Source organism: Blennius ocellaris (genome assembly GCF_963422515.1).
Source record: "Blennius ocellaris genome assembly, chromosome: 22".
Lineage (NCBI taxonomy): Eukaryota > Metazoa > Chordata > Actinopteri > Blenniiformes > Blenniidae > Blennius > Blennius ocellaris.
In genome coordinates, this window is record NC_137671.1 from 13,657,395 (window position 1) to 13,672,546 (window position 15,152).

The following is a 15,152-nucleotide window of genomic DNA, read 5'->3' on the forward strand; positions in this document are numbered from 1 at the left end:
CCCACATTTGATTGTGTACAAAACAAACCACTGGAGGGGAAAAGAGCGCGGCACCGTTGGTTGGCGCAGTGGAAAATAACTGGTATAAAAAGAATGGACATGTGCGAGCAGTGGAAGAGAGGGAGGGAGGGGGGGGGGGTCATGACTTCATGTTTTTGAATTGTTTTCTAATCTGCACTTGATAAGCATAAAATAAAGACACTCTTATGGAGCAGCTCGTTTATCTGCGAGGAGGAATGCGAGCTTGAATGAAAAGAACTTTGAAGGAACACATTTATCGTTGTATGACGGCGATGACAGATTGTCTCTGCCAATAGATACAACAAATATTGCCAAATAACACAGAAAAAAGTCCCCTGCATTATATTTTAAATGTTTATACAGACAGTCATTTCCAAATATTGTTGTTTTTAATTAGATGTGCAATGAGCCATTTTTGTTTTTATTTATAGAATTGGCAGCAGCTGGAATTCGGATGAAGGTTATGCCTAATAAATTTATTTATCTTATCTCTAATTAGTTTGGAACAATTAAGAGAAAAAAAATCTTGCTTTATGCAAAGGTCAGAGGTCACAGGTGAAAATCAAGTCTATATTAGAGACCAAGAAATTAAAAGTATTGAAATTTGATGTGAGAGGTGATCAATGGACATTTGGATTGTGTTTCGGGAAGGGAAATATTCCGGTGTTTCATCTTCGCTTCTTCGGCCTGGATCTCCAGAGGAAGTTCCCGGCACCAACAACAAGGAGCTGAGCGGCTGAACTCGCTGAGGGACACCCGCATGTCCAGGTCTGGGAAGGAGAAGAAGACCGACGTCGGAGCGCAGAACAAGAGGAAGAAGGAAACTCCTCCACTTCATTTAGTCCCAGGAGGACCAAGGTGCAGAGGATGGACAACCAAAGATGGGGAAGAGGAGACGAGACCCTCGGGGGGTGAAAAAGAAAAGGAAAGAGGTGGATGAAGAAGAAAAGAAAGAAAAAAAAAAACCCAGGATATTGGAATTGAAGAGCTTGGTGGGAATTATTAGATTAGGCAAGGTGGGGGTTATAATGCCTTCCGGGTAACCGATGCCAGGTGTGCAGGACCTGAATGTGGGAGCAGCATGTAGGAGGTTGTTGACGGTACTCTTCGGCCGTACAAGTCAGAGACTTGGTGACCACGGCGCCCGGTTTTGGTGTAGAACAGATACATAGTGACTCATTTCTTGTCTTCATGTGGGGCTCGTGCTTTGTTACAATCCGCACTGACCCGGTATCGGGGCAGTTGTGTCTGCCGGCGTCTGAAGGCCACGCCGGTTATCAGTGAGGCTCCGAGAAATGATGAGAGCGACAGATCCAGTGAAGGTCGGGTTGTGCAAGTGAAGAGGCTTTAGCATCAGGAGGCACTGCACCGACTGACGCCGAGGCAGTGGTAAATAAAAAAAAAAAAAAAAAACCTCTTTCATAGAGATTTTCAACACTTTTGACACTGATCATGTTTTCGTCAGTTCTGATTTACAGCGTTAGCACGTTGAAGTCAAAGCTCTAAGGTTAGAGTGTCTTTAGTTGGCGTCGCAATGGCTCCAGATTCAAATTCAATCCAAATAGCTACAGAGGCATGACTCCCTCCCGGGGAATAACGACTGTGTGTGTGTGTCTTATCAAAACAGACTGTCAGAATGGCAGCGAACTGGCTGGGACTGGTGTCCATCGGAGTGTTTTATATCATCATCCTGGGAACCGGCATCTGGGCATCCAGGAAGTCCAAGCATGAGGAGAAGAAAAGCCCCGGCAGCCGGAGTGAAGTGGCGATGGTGGGAGGAAGAAACCTGAACATCTGGGTCAGCATATTCACCATGACAGGTATCATGACTGTGCTGGTGTCTTAAAGGACATTATTCTCAGGTGCTCACTCCATGAGGCGGGGATAGGGAGCTGCCATTGGATTAGTTTATTGGAGGAAGCCTGGGAAGTTAATATTAGTCATCATTTTAACCCTTGACAGTGAATTCACATTCATTTCTCTCTGAATTTCTGAATAAGATTATCTACATGCTACTGAGTACAACCAAATACCCTGATTATGACAAGTTGCTCCAGTTTTACCAGTAAAATCACTGGAAGACAACGATAGTTAACCAGAGCAAAGAGGTCAAATCATACAAGAAGCAACATGTCTCTCACTATTTAACCAATTAATGATGTATTATATACAAGTACTAGTTTGACAGAAACAGGAATTATTGTATGAGTTACCAAATATGGTCAAAACGATGACTTATACTGTTCCTTATAAGAGGAATAGTGACTTCTCTATTGAATCCTGTAAATGTTGCATCAAGGGTAATAAATTCTAGTTTGCACCCACTTCCTCTTTCTAGTTTCAATAAAAACATCCTTTGAAATTGAAATCCATCTTGTATTGATTAGCAAAGGGATTCAAAAGACTCTAAACCACTTATTGTCTCATGGGTTCATGGACGCCCATTAAAAATAAAACAAACAAACTCAACTTTGCTTTAGTGTTTGCAGTTTTTACTCCAGTGTATGTTTGTGTGTGTTTTGATATTTGCAGCCACGTGGGTTGGTGGAGGTTATATTTTGGGCAACTCTGAAGTGGTCTACGATCCCACCAAGGGCCTGGTTTGGGCGACTGGACCCATTGCATACGCCATAAATTTGATCATAGGTGAGTAAGGCCGAAGGCTCGGAGAGTACACTTGTCCAAGAAAAACAACCAATGGAAGTTTCTAAATGACAAATGCTGACTCTTATCATCAGGTGCCCTCTTCTTTATCAAACCTATACGGTCAAAGAACTATGTAACCCTCATGGACCCGTTTCAGGAGAAATATGGCAACACCGTCGGCGCCATTATCTTCATTCCTGCCATAATAGGGGATATCTTGTGGATTGCGTGCATTCTTGGTGCTTTGGGTAAGTTTGACAGAGTGTATTTCAAAATATATTGGTATCATGTGTGTGTTAAATGGCTCATATTATGCAAAATTCCCTTCCTAAAGGTTTCCCAACAGTACTTATCATCCCCATACCTGGAATGAAGTGAAGAAAGTGTGTCCTCGCTCTTCCTGGCTTGTTTCAGTTTTGCTAGTGTGTTGCTCCAAGCAGCCAATCAGAAATCAAACCCTATATAGTGTTATCGCGGGGTTTTAGCCAATCACAATCAAGGTAGGATCCTCCGCTTTGACTCCCCCCACAATCAGGCAGCTCTGCTCTGGCACATGGCGCCAGGAGAGGAAGTACCTCCTCCTCTTCCCATAGGTGGCTGTGTGTGGGCGGAGCCAGTCCAGCTCACACAGACACAGCAGATTCTGAATGCAGCTCCTAGGATCCAATATTAAAATGGAGAAAAATCAAGGAGAAGCTAGAAACTTTGAATGCAAATTAGAATTTTTAGAGCAACGAGACCATGTGAAAGTGAAAAGATGGATAATGTGGTGCCTTTAGAGCTCTTGTTATTTTCTTTTCTTTTTTTTTTAATGCCTTGCTGAATGTTTGTGGTTCCAGGCGGGACAGTGAGTGTTGTCATGGACATTCCCCCCGTGCTGTCTGTGGGAATCTCTGCCGGCGTGGCCATCCTCTATACCTTGATGGGGGGGCTGTACTCCGTGGCCTACACCGACGTCATCCAGCTTTGCTTCATGCTCGTCGGCTTGGTACTGCACCATTTCAAGCTTAGCTACTTAGAACTTTTCTCTCTCTCTCTCTGTGCAATCATGGTTTCATATAGACCAAACCGTCACAATGACCAAAGTTGGCTAACAAGATGATTTATTCCACACAGTTCTCTGGCAACGCCCGAGGGGAGTCGTGTCCACACATGCTATAAACCACCAATCCACACAGTTCCGTGTATCTTTGCCTGCCTAATCGTACTGTTTTCACTCGATTCCAGTGGCTCTGCGTGCCGTTCATCCTGACCACCCCATACGCCGCCAACATGACCGTCGCTGCCGTGAGCAGGCTGCACCAGGAGCCGTGGCTCGGCAAGCTGCAGCTGCAGGACGTCGGTCGCTGGATCGATGAGTTACTGTTGCTGGTAAAAGCACCTTCCACTGGCAACCGACTGAACAATCTCAGAAAAGATATCTCTTCATCCCCTCTGTTTCCATCCTTTCTCCAGAGCATCGGCGGCATGTGCTACCAGGCTTTCTACCAGAGAGTATTGTCCACAGCCAGCGCTCAACAAGCTAAGATCACCTGCTACGCTGGAGCGGTGCTGTGTCCAATCCTTGGCGTCCCGTCGCTCATCATTGGGGCAGTCGCAGCATCCACTGGTACCCCTCTTCCTTTTGCCTTCACTATGTTCCCCAAACTGCATGTAAATCATCTGCACAAACAGTCCATGGACTCTCTAATTGAAACCATGACATAGCCACATTTTCCACATATACACGCTGTCAATTCAACTTGTATTTGTGTTATATACATGTGATTATTGTCTGCCAGACTGGAACCAGACGGCCTACGGTTCCCCGAGCCCCTACGAGCAGGGCAAGGCCGGCATCATCCTGCCCATCGCCCTCCAGAACCTCTGCCCTTTCTACGTCTCCCTGATTGGGATCGGCGCCCTCGCCGCCTCCGTGATGTCATCCGCCGACTCGGCGCTTTTGTCCGCGTCATCTCAGCTGGGGCGGAACGTCTTCAAGAATCTAATTTACAAAAAGGCGAGCATTTAATTTTTTTTTTTTTCCAACTCTACTGTGAAGTAAAGAGGACCATGTGGAGCATCTTTATCGATTTTCGAGTCTTCAAGTTACTGCAGTACTATACTACTATAGGTTGCTGGAAAAGTCACAGAAGAGAAGGAGGAAACAAGTCTGAGTGCAGGAAGCATGTGTGCATGGGCCACTGTGGGTGCTTCCCCCTAACAGTCCCTCCTATCTGCTTTCCTATCCACTTCTCCTAAACCCCACCAACACAGTAAAGTACAGTTTTTGTGCAGCCTATTCTCATCTTGATTGGTTGTTTATTCACCCGGCAGCCGTTTACCTTTAGTTCCTCTTTTCCTTTGATTTACATTCAAACCTGCTGATATTATATCAGTGGTTAGAGCCGCAGGGGAAAGTGCGCTTTCTGTAGTCCATTTGCAGAAATATGTAGCTCATTCACCACGGTAGACGTCACTGACCTTCGCTATTCAGACGCACTCCGAGTGTCCGTCGGTGTTAGCTACCCGCCCAGGGTGTTCCCTGCCTTTCGCCCACTCTACCCTCCTCTGGACGAAGCGGTAAAGAACACGGATGGATAGGTTGAAGACAGTGTGGCTGACGGTATTATTTTTCTCCCGTCTCTAGGCGTCGGAGAAAATGATCCTGGTGGTGGTGAAGGTGTCGGTCCTCGTGTGCGGACTGATAGGAGCGTGCCTGGCCATGACGTCGAGGTCCGTCCACCTGTTCTGGATCGTCAGCGCTGACGTCCTGTACTCCATGATGACTCCCCAGGTCATGTGCACCTTTTTCCTGCCCCGATACGCGAACCGGCACGGGGCCTTATTTGGGTTCGCCTTGGCCATCCTGCTGAGGATCCTGATCGGAGAACCCCTCATCAGCCTCCCGGACGTCCTGCCGCTGCCGTGGGACGAGGTGCAGGAAGACGGTCACAAGCGTCGCCTGTTCCCGTTTCGCACGGCCATCATGCTCGTTACCATCGCGAGTATTCTGCTGACGTCGCAGCTGGCCGAGCGGCTGTCGAGGAAGGGGCTTCTGAGATGTACGCACGAGGCTAAAAGCCACGACAACGTGCAATACATGGCGCCCGTCCGAACAGACGTGGAGGAAACCGAGAAACTCAAGACTAGAGAGTCCTAATAACTCGCCAGGAAGGACACAAATAGGCACCTGCATTGAGAAGACAACCGCTCTAACGTTTGGTTGTGTTCAACACATCATTCACAGAGGAAATGTAATGATGCAACAGCACGCGTTTAGGTATTTAAAAAAAAAAGTTATCTGCCTATCTATACCTGGACATTGATTGTTTTCGGGGAGTCATACAGTAATGTGAAACCACAAGTTTACTCAAAGGTAATTATTGAACCGTTGATTCTCTGTGAAGCACTGCCTGTTCGTGAAGAAAGACAGTGACGAGAGGGAAATATTTTTTTTTTAAATCTACATTTTGCACATAATTTAGATCAATAGAAAATGGAGCAGCTACAAGAGAAAAGTGGCTACCCTGGGAAGTAGTGGCGAGGAACTCCTACCTCATAGTGACAACATGGTCATGAGTTCAACTTCATTTTTATTCGGTGCAGAGCTCCTGGAGGTTTTCTCTGGACGCCAGGGTTTCCTGGATTTGTCCTGTGAGGCTGAACGTCTCGCCCCTTCGCCCACTTGTTAGCAGCGATTGGCTACAGCCTCTCCACCATCCTTAATTATGGGATTATTATTCTTATGATTATTATTATCTATACCCAGAAGATTCCAGCTGAAGCTGAAGGAATTAAAAGAAATTTGCCTGCAAAACGGCTGCCGGACGAACTCCTTCAGGTGTCCGTAGAAAAGTAATTCACATGGCATGTTGCTGGTGTACACATGGGGAAAATGTAAGAACATGTCATGATAGGTATGAGAGCAGCAGCAAATGCGGCGCGAAGGTTGACACATCACAACTTCAGAAATGTGGCAAATGAAAACGATCAGGCTGCCAAAGGCAGTAATTGACAGACACGTGGCACTTAGAAACTGAGGTAGACTAAAGGTGAATTAAGGTAAACTGAGGTGATTGTTTTAATTCTAAGGCCTTTTCCACACAAACCAAAATGGCCACCATTCTATTTTTTTCCCACCCATCCACAAGGCACCATAAAAATCACGATGTAGTACATATGCCGGGCCTATAGGTGGCACTGAAGCTCTGCCACAGAAATACAGCAAAAGAGGAGAAGAACACACAAGCATGAAACAAGAATCCTCATATTTGACAAATCCAGCATGAAACAGCTGTTGCCGTGTGGGCGGGGCCTAAGGGGCCTATTAGCTGAACAATTAGCATTTAAATGTTGACATTGAGCTGCATAAATATTATGATGTCGACAGCAGTATTAGGTCAAATGAGGTTTAGGCTCGCGAGAGCAATTCTGAAAAAAGTACGTGTACTATTAAAACTAAGCCTCTTCATGTTGTGTGGAGAATAAGAAGACAAGCTTTCATGCTTGAATCAGACCAAGAACATATAGTCTTGTTGAGGTTCACAGTGGGTGAGGCAGTGATTGCCAAAATATCATATACAAATGGGTACAAATATCCATTTAATAAAACAACTCTCCTCCTATCCTTCTGGACAAAAATGACTTCATCACGTCCTGCTTGGGAGGAAAGTCCAGCTATAGACGCATCGGCTGTGGAGCGCCCCCTGCCATGAGGCCGAGGAACTGTTACAAAAACCACCAACAGCACCCACTAGTGACCCAACATGCTAACTACATCAGCATTTCTGTAATTTCTATGTAAACTGACATCATTTTAAAAATCGTTTTCACTTAAAACGTTGTGTAGATAAAGCCTTTCCCCATCTTTGAATGGAAAATGCACAATTAAATAATTTTTTAAATTACAACAATCAAAATTGTTTAATTTAAATGTAAATTCCATTCGTAGGTCCAACCATTGATCCGTCAGCCTTCTATTCTTTCCATGATGATGGACGAGCCTCGGCTTCAATCAGCACTTTTTAAAAACAAAAAACAAGAATGACATACACATATAAATTCATTGCATTGTTTTTTTTTTTTTCAATAAAAATGTATTCTGACGTAAAGTTGTCATTTCATACGGTGGTGGGGTGGGGGTTTGTGTATCTTTGTGTTTTGTTTTTAAATGTGTATAAAGTACTTAGTGCTACAGATTGTATGGAATACTATTTATTAAATTTGTATTCTGTTATTGATATTTTAACTTCTATTCATTCTGTGTGGAGCAAGACAAGAATTTCCCTCTGGGATTAATAGTAATTAATTAATCATTCTATTTTAGTCTATTATCTGTGCTGTCTTTCGCTCTCGTGATTTATTTCCACTCTGCTTATCTTATTTGTGTGACACGCTCGATGATTCACGGGATCGCTGCCGCAGCTCTTATTGTGAAGACCGAAACAGGAAGTGTGATCGTCAGTCGGAAGTCTGCAGGAGTCACGGCGGAGTCAGAGCATCATGATGCCACACAAAGAGGCTGCCTCCCTTATTCTCTCTCCTCCGTTCAATCCGGCTTCATCCTCCTCGTGAATCTCGTCGGAACACCATGGCCGTGAGTCACGCGCGCGTTTCCCCCGCGTTCTGAAACGGATGTCAATGAATGATACCGGATTTATTGGTGAAACGAATGGCTTTGCTTTTTTTTTTTTTTACATTTTTTTTTTTTTTTTTCATGGTTGCTGCCGGTGATTGCACCCTGCGATAATGTTCGTACCTGCTGTCTGGTTGGTTTTCATCACGCCGCGTGACGTCACTTCCTAGGAATAACCGTGGCGTTGCCGTCCAGCTTCCAGCGCGCGCGTCGTGATGTGCGCATCTCAAATCTACCCGATCATTCTGTCTGAAGATAGATCTGTATTTTTTAATTTCATTTATTCATACATTTTTTTTTAGATATCAATCTAAGATTTCCGGTTATAAAATTTCGTGACAGAATACGTTCAGGGTTTTTTTTGTTTTTTTTTCTACTATGTAATTCTCCTTCCGCTCGTCATAGTGAAGTAAAGCTCGTATGACTTCCCCTATTCAGGTTCACTGAAACTATCAGATCACAGCCTCATGGAGCTTTTTTTTCTTTTCTTTTAGATAATAGAGGCTATTATTCAGTTTTGTCTGTGTAATTCCATATACTTGATTTGACATAACCCAATTTCTCTGAACACACACACACACACAAAAGGCCTTGGTGATGCCAGCCCTGGTTTTCCTGTGCCTGGGATCCTAAATGAATATCTATGGTATCGCATGTCACTCATTGTAAGTCAGGAAACAGTATGGATGCCTACAGGGAAGCTGTTTTCTCCGAAGACAAAGAGCTCAGTGTGTGACCTTCACCCACTGAATGCCCACAAAGAGCTCCAAGTCTGCGTCTCAGCATCTTTCATTGTGTGGAAACGTCTGCGGTGCAGTGGAATGCGACTTTGATGATGCAGCGGCGTCCCATCAATTCTCCTGAAATGAGCTTCCTTAGAGAAAAAAAAGCCTCCTATCAAACCATTATTACCAAAAAAAAACCTCCAGGACTGCCTGGAGTCGTTTCTCTGTGTTATTTGTTGACGTAAAGCACTGAATGGCAGTGAAATGTGCTTTACAGATCAAATACTCTCACTGAAGTCCATCAAATTGAGCAGCTGATCAAAGTTGCGTCAACGACCGGTGAATGACGAGACTTCCTGTTTCCATCTCTAGAGTAAAAGTTTTAATCGGCCTTAACTGTTCATTTCCATTATCGCAGGGTGTTTTTTTATATATTGGAAAGTCATTAAGTGTCTGATTGAAAACTATAACATAAGTTATACCGTGATCTGTGTCTTCATTATGATAAGAATAGGTACATTTATTAAAAACAGTATATATTCTTGCCTGTAATTCTGTATGCAGCCATATTGAACATTCGTCTCAGAGTGTGTGAGTTCATATTCTAAATCCTTGAGTTGGGAAAACAAGTGTGATGCTCTCATGTTTTTTGGGGGGAATTTGTTTTACTTTCTCCTGTTTAATCGTATTTTCCTGTCCATTTTTTTTTTTGTTCCTCTTTTCCAGCTGCGCTAAGATTCGACATGTCATCCTGACCTGACCTGTGAAAGGAGACATTAAGGAGCAAGTACGATCACTTCCTGGCTCTTGACAAGGAGTTTGGCTGGCTGTTTGTTTATTTTTAGGCTTTAAAAGTAAAAAAAAAAAGAGAGAGAGAGAGAAAAACTCACCTTTAGATTAGGGGCAGGATTTTGTAGTGGCTGGATACTTTTTATTTTAACATACATCAGACTGCTTCACACTCTTGTTTTCTGTTTTTCTTAACCAGAAGAATGATGATTCAGCTGATTGAGGCATTAAAAGCCGACGTCTCGACTCCGCAGAGCGATCCTCACTGTTGTGTGGGTGTTACAGTAATTTTCCACGCACGGTAGCGAAGGCGGGGACCCCTGCTCCTCTGCCCGCCTCACACTGTACTTCTGACAGTGCATTGGTGGTTTAATCGACCACGGTCATAATAAAATAAATTAGAAAAGGGGAAAAAAAAAAACCCCAGCACATTTGATGATATAACACGTCTGCCGCCGCTGGGAATCCAGAAGTGTAGAGATTTGTGGAAGCGGGTGTCAGGTGTCAGTGTTACGTGTTCAGCAAAGAGTTAAAAATACACGCAGTCTCCCCAACTTATCCACAGGGAAGTAATCGTACATCCTCCTCTCTGTTGTGACTGGCGGCTTTGAAAATCACGCCGGAGATTTATTTCCTCTTCTAAAAACAACACAGGTAATTATTTTATTTTCATGCAAAGCGTATATTTTGACTTTTTGTTTTGTTGTTTTTGTTTTGTTGCTCGTTTTCTACTTTTTGTCAAGGAAGAAAAGGCTTAACTGGTAAAACATGTGAGAGTGGATCTGCAGTTGTTAAAATGTTTAATGACAGGGGTTCAAACCGGCGCTAAAAATAAACTGCAAAGCCGCCTGAGCAACTGTGTCAACTTGGGAGAGTTTGCAGAACAATTCATGAATTCATAATGCTTTAATAGCATCATGCATATTTGGAAGGGAAAAAAAAAACATTTTTGACTTCTCCGGCCTCATATTGGACCGTGCATTTATTGGCATGTCTGCTAACGATTGGAAAACTGGCGTTTCGACGATTGTGCCAGAATTTTGACAGAGCAAAGGTTTATTTTCTCATTTATTTTTAGTCTGTTTTGTGTTTATATGTACGAGTGGGTTCGGCTTTCAACATGCATGCATATAAACGTGTGGGTTAACCCTAACCCTAACCTGTTTAATAATAATAATAATGATGATAATAATGTTTGAAAGGAGTGACAATGATAAATCTCGCGCGTGTGATCAAGTCTGGAGGAGCTAAACAGTATTTTTACGGCGCGATTAGAAATAGTCGTAACCCTCCTGGAGGATCCAGCAACGAGAAACATCTGGAGAGTTTCTCTCTGCCGAAGATTTAAAAAAAAAACTTCGCCGACCTGCCGTTGCATGTGAGGAGCAAGACGCCCGCTTTGCCACACCCCCGTCCCTTCCTTTGTGTCCATTGAGGCCGAAGATGGCGGTGAACTGGATGGGCCTGGCGTCCATCGGAGCGTTCTACGTGGTCATCCTGGGGACCGGCATCTGGGCGTCCAGGAAGTCCAAGCATGAGGAGAAGAAAAGCCCCGGCAGCCGGAGCGAAGTGGCGATGGTCGGGGGGAGGAACCTGAACATCTGGGTCAGCATATTCACCATGACAGGTGAGAGCGTCGTCGTCGTCGTCATCGTCGTCGTCATCGTCACCCTCAAATCGCTCTTTGGTCACATCGTGGTGTTTTGCTCCGGCAGCGACGTGGGTGGGAGGAGGCTACATCCTGGGCAACGCCGAAGTCATCTACAACCCCACCAAGGGGCTGGTGTGGGCCGTGGGGCCGCTGGCCTTCGCCACCAACCTCATCGTGGGTGAGTGGCGTGGCGACGCCCCCGTTTGCAACCGGGACGAACCTTTTAACCTTCTCACTGATCCAGCCATGATGATGATGATGTGCTTTACTGGCACAGATGCAGGTTGTTTTTGGTTTTTTTATTTTGCAATTTATTTCAGCCTTTTTTTTTTCTTGACTACATATTTACATTGCGCCGCTGTTTCTCTACATGAGGACGCTCCCAACTGGCTCGACAAGAGTTTCACGGCGACCATAGCTTCTCTAATGCGCTTGAACAGGAGAGAGATTAGTGGGAGGAGGTGTTTAGTTGGTCTTCGCTCTTGCTGTTTCACAAGACGCCATTACAATTCTTCACACTGGTCCTTCAAGGGGGGGGGGGTCGTGGGGGTCCTTCAGAAAAGGCGTACGGCTTTCCCGTTTAAAAAAAAAATGCTTGTTTGTTTGGGGTTTTTTTCCTCACTTGCGCGACTCCAGGCGGACTCTTCTTTGTCAAACCGATCCGCTCGAAGAACTACGTCACCCTGATGGACCCGTTCCAGGAGAAGTACGGCAACACGGTCGGGGCGGTGCTCTTCATCCCCGTCATCATCGGAGACATCCTCTGGATCGCCTGTATCCTCAGCGCCCTCGGTAAGCCCGCTCCCCGGACACCCCCGGCAGAATGAGTCGCGTCGGCGAAACCTCCAACGTCGTGGTTTTTTCTTCTTCCAGGCGGGACGGTGAGCGTGGTCATGGACATCCCCACCACGCTGTCGGTGGGAATCTCTGCCGCCGTGGCCATCCTGTACACGGCCATGGGGGGGCTGTACTCCGTGGCCTACACCGACGTCATCCAGCTGTGCTTCATGCTCTTCGGCCTGGTGAGGGCGCTGTTTTGTTCTGTTCTGTGTCGGGTGTGTCTCGGGTTCGTCTCGCGGGGACCCGGCCGGTAAAATAGTGCAACAATAAACATTTACATCTTCTTCTATGCGATGGGAATGTCTAAACAATCTGGCACTTCCTGCATTCGGCGATACTCAAGTTCAGAATTCGACTTTCAACCAAATATAATTCTTGTGGAGCCGTAAAGCGTGTTAATCATCTAGCATGAAGAAATAAGTGTAAGTAAATAAATCTAAATATCGCTCTGTTTTAGCCTTTTTAGCTGGTTATAGCTCCTGTATGTTTCCCATTGTTTACAGCGGTTTTAGCTGTAATACACACATACAATACATTTTTTCTAATTTATTTATTTTTTATTATGCTTTATTTTTCTTAATTTAAAATATTTTTCCCCATTTTGTTCTTTTTCCTTATTTATTTATTTTTTTAAACCTTTTTCTCATTTTGTTAATTTGTCTTCATTTATGATCCAGTCAGGATTTTTTTTTTTCTAATTCACTTCAGGACATTTAATTCATATACACACACACCTAAAAAAATATATGTGCACCATTTGATGTTAAATAAATAATTTATATCTTATGAAAACATGGTGATACCAAAAGAATAGATGTTTTAATTAGACCCACACATACTTAACAACATACGATATATCTCATATATCTAATTAACGTGCCTGAAAGGGGGGGAAGGAAGAAGTAAACTTATCAAATTCTACCCCTTCTGTATTAAAAATGGTATTAAATATGGAAATATAGCGGTAAGAAAGTTATCCAATAGAGAAGACTTATAAATATATATATATACATATATATATATATATATATATATACGTACAATATTCACATATATAGATACAAATATGCATTCATATACATATACGGCTAATCCTGTCCTGTCAACTTGGTCTTTTAACGACCCCCCCTCCCCCTCCCTCCTTTCCAGTGGCTCTGTGTGCCGTTTGTCCTCACCTCCCCCTACGCCACTAACATGACGGTGGCGGCGGTCAGCCGGCTGCACCAGGAGCCGTGGCTCGGCCGGCTGCGGCTCGAGGACGCGGGCCGCTGGACGGACGAGTTGCTGCTACTAGTAAACACCCTTCCTTCACCATCATCATCATCATCACCCCCCCCCCCCCCCCCCCCCCCCAATATCGCACCTCACACAGCCCGTCCCACTGAGACCCTCCCTCTGATCTCGTTCCTCTCCCAGAGCATCGGAGGCGTGTGCTACCAGGCCTTCTACCAGAGGGTGTTGTCCACCGCCACCGACGCCCAGGCCAAGATCACCTGCTACGCCGGAGCCGTGCTGTGTCCCATCCTCGGCATCCCGTCCCTCATCATCGGCGCCGTCGCGGCGTCCACCGGTACCGAGTTTTAACACCCCGCTCTCTTTGTTCGTTTGTGCAGCGGCAGCAGTAATTACAAAGTCGAGGGTACCTTCCGTCCCCTCCCCCCCCCCCTTCCACCGCCCAGTCCTCGGTTGGTCATTAACGCGTTTCCCCCCCCCCCCCCCCCCCCCTCTTCACCGCCAGACTGGAACCAGACGGCGTACGGTTCCCCGAGCCCCTACGAGCAGGGCAAGGCCGGCGTCATCCTGCCCATCGCCCTCCAGAACCTCTGCCCCTTCTACGTGTCCCTGATCGGGATCGGCGCCCTCGCCGCCTCCGTGATGTCGTCCGCCGACTCCGTGCTGCTGTCCGCCGCGTCCCAGCTGGGCCGGAACGTCTTCAAGAATCTCATTTACAAGCGGGTGAGCGGCGGTCAAAGGAGCGGCGGCGAGGCTCAGGAAGTACATATATACAGTATATATATATATATATATATATATAATCACTTGTTCCTTCCAGGCGTCGGAGAAAATGATCCTGGTGGTGGTGAAGGCGTCGGTCCTCCTGTGCGGGCTGATCGGGGCGGGCCTCGCCATGATGTCCAGCTCCGTCCACCTGTTCTGGATCATCAGCGCCGACGTCCTGTACTCCATCATGACCGCCCAGGTCATATGCACTTTCTTCCTGCCGCAGTACGTCAACCAGTACGGCGTGCTGTCGGGCTTCGCCTTGGCCATGCTGCTGCGGGCGCTGGTGGGCGAGCCGCTCATCGGCCTCCCCGACGTGCTGCCGCTGCCGTGGGACCGGCTGCAGGCCGACGGCCACCGGTACCGCCGCTTCCCCTTCCGCACGGCCATCATGCTGCTCGCCGTGGCGATCATCGTGCTGGCGTCGCAGCTCGCCGAGTGGCTGTTCAGCAAGGGGCTCCTGAAGAGCATACGCAGCGGCGAGACGGACAGCAACACCTGCGACATGGCGCAGATCCAGGCCGACGAGGAGGAGATGGACAAGCTGAATGGCGACGGGTCGCCTTCAAATAGAAGCAATACGGATACGGAAAACTAAATTTTTTTTTTTTTTTTTTTTTTTTTTTGGAGGGTTAAGGGCATTTTTCATGAGAAAATTCTTCACTAAAGGTCAAATGCGGACCTCAAATTGTCCCCCGGAGGACCGTTGGTGGGGGTTTTAATGGTGAGCTGTGTTTTCACATTCCTTCATCTAATCTTAAAATGCAACTCCTTTTACTTTGACATATACGGAAGAGGGTTAGAGCCACTGTGGGAAAAACCCTGAGGTCTGACATTTTGGCTTTTTTTCTGAGTTCTGAGA

General features: G+C 45.9%; 2 protein-coding genes across 4 annotated transcripts; both read left to right on the forward strand.

Moving 5' to 3' along the window:
- Positions 1-1,657: 1,657 nt before the first annotated feature.
- Positions 1,658-5,809, forward strand: LOC308146707 (high affinity choline transporter 1-like; the record flags this gene model as incomplete). The annotated part of the gene is made up of 8 exons (XM_080518610.1): positions 1,658-1,841; positions 2,554-2,667; positions 2,760-2,915; positions 3,507-3,655; positions 3,895-4,038; positions 4,123-4,276; positions 4,449-4,666; positions 5,297-5,809. The coding sequence occupies 8 exons, from the start codon at positions 1,658-1,660 to the stop codon at positions 5,807-5,809; spliced, it is 1,632 nt and encodes a 543-aa protein (XP_080374736.1).
- Positions 5,810-8,133: 2,324 nt separating this feature from the next.
- Positions 8,134-15,152, forward strand: LOC308146595 (high affinity choline transporter 1-like). Of its 3 annotated transcripts, none has more exons than XM_080518497.1 (10): positions 8,134-8,245; positions 9,736-10,452; positions 11,235-11,425; positions 11,514-11,627; positions 12,086-12,241; positions 12,323-12,471; positions 13,439-13,582; positions 13,706-13,859; positions 14,028-14,245; positions 14,343-15,152. In XM_080518497.1, exons 3-10 carry the CDS (start codon positions 11,242-11,244, stop codon positions 14,886-14,888), a joined length of 1,665 nt encoding a protein of 554 aa, XP_080374623.1. In that variant the 5' UTR covers positions 8,134-8,245; positions 9,736-10,452; positions 11,235-11,241; the 3' UTR covers positions 14,889-15,152. The 3 variants fall into 3 exon arrangements, with proteins under 3 accessions (XP_080374623.1, XP_080374622.1, XP_080374624.1); XM_080518498.1 differs by having other exon boundaries at positions 8,143-8,245; positions 9,736-9,796; positions 10,364-11,425; positions 14,343-15,151; XM_080518496.1 differs by having other exon boundaries at positions 9,736-11,425; positions 14,343-15,151.

Excerpts from the sequence above, each read along its gene's own strand:
- LOC308146595 (XM_080518497.1), top strand. The coding sequence starts at position 11,242 with ATGGCGGTGAACTGGATGGGCCTGGCGTCCATCGGAGCGTTCTACGTG. Across the intron at positions 11,426-11,513 it reads CAGCATATTCACCATGACAG|CGACGTGGGTGGGAGGAGGC; the intron begins GTGAGAGCGTCG and ends TTGCTCCGGCAG. Across the intron at positions 14,246-14,342 it reads AGAATCTCATTTACAAGCGG|GCGTCGGAGAAAATGATCCT; the intron begins GTGAGCGGCGGT and ends TGTTCCTTCCAG.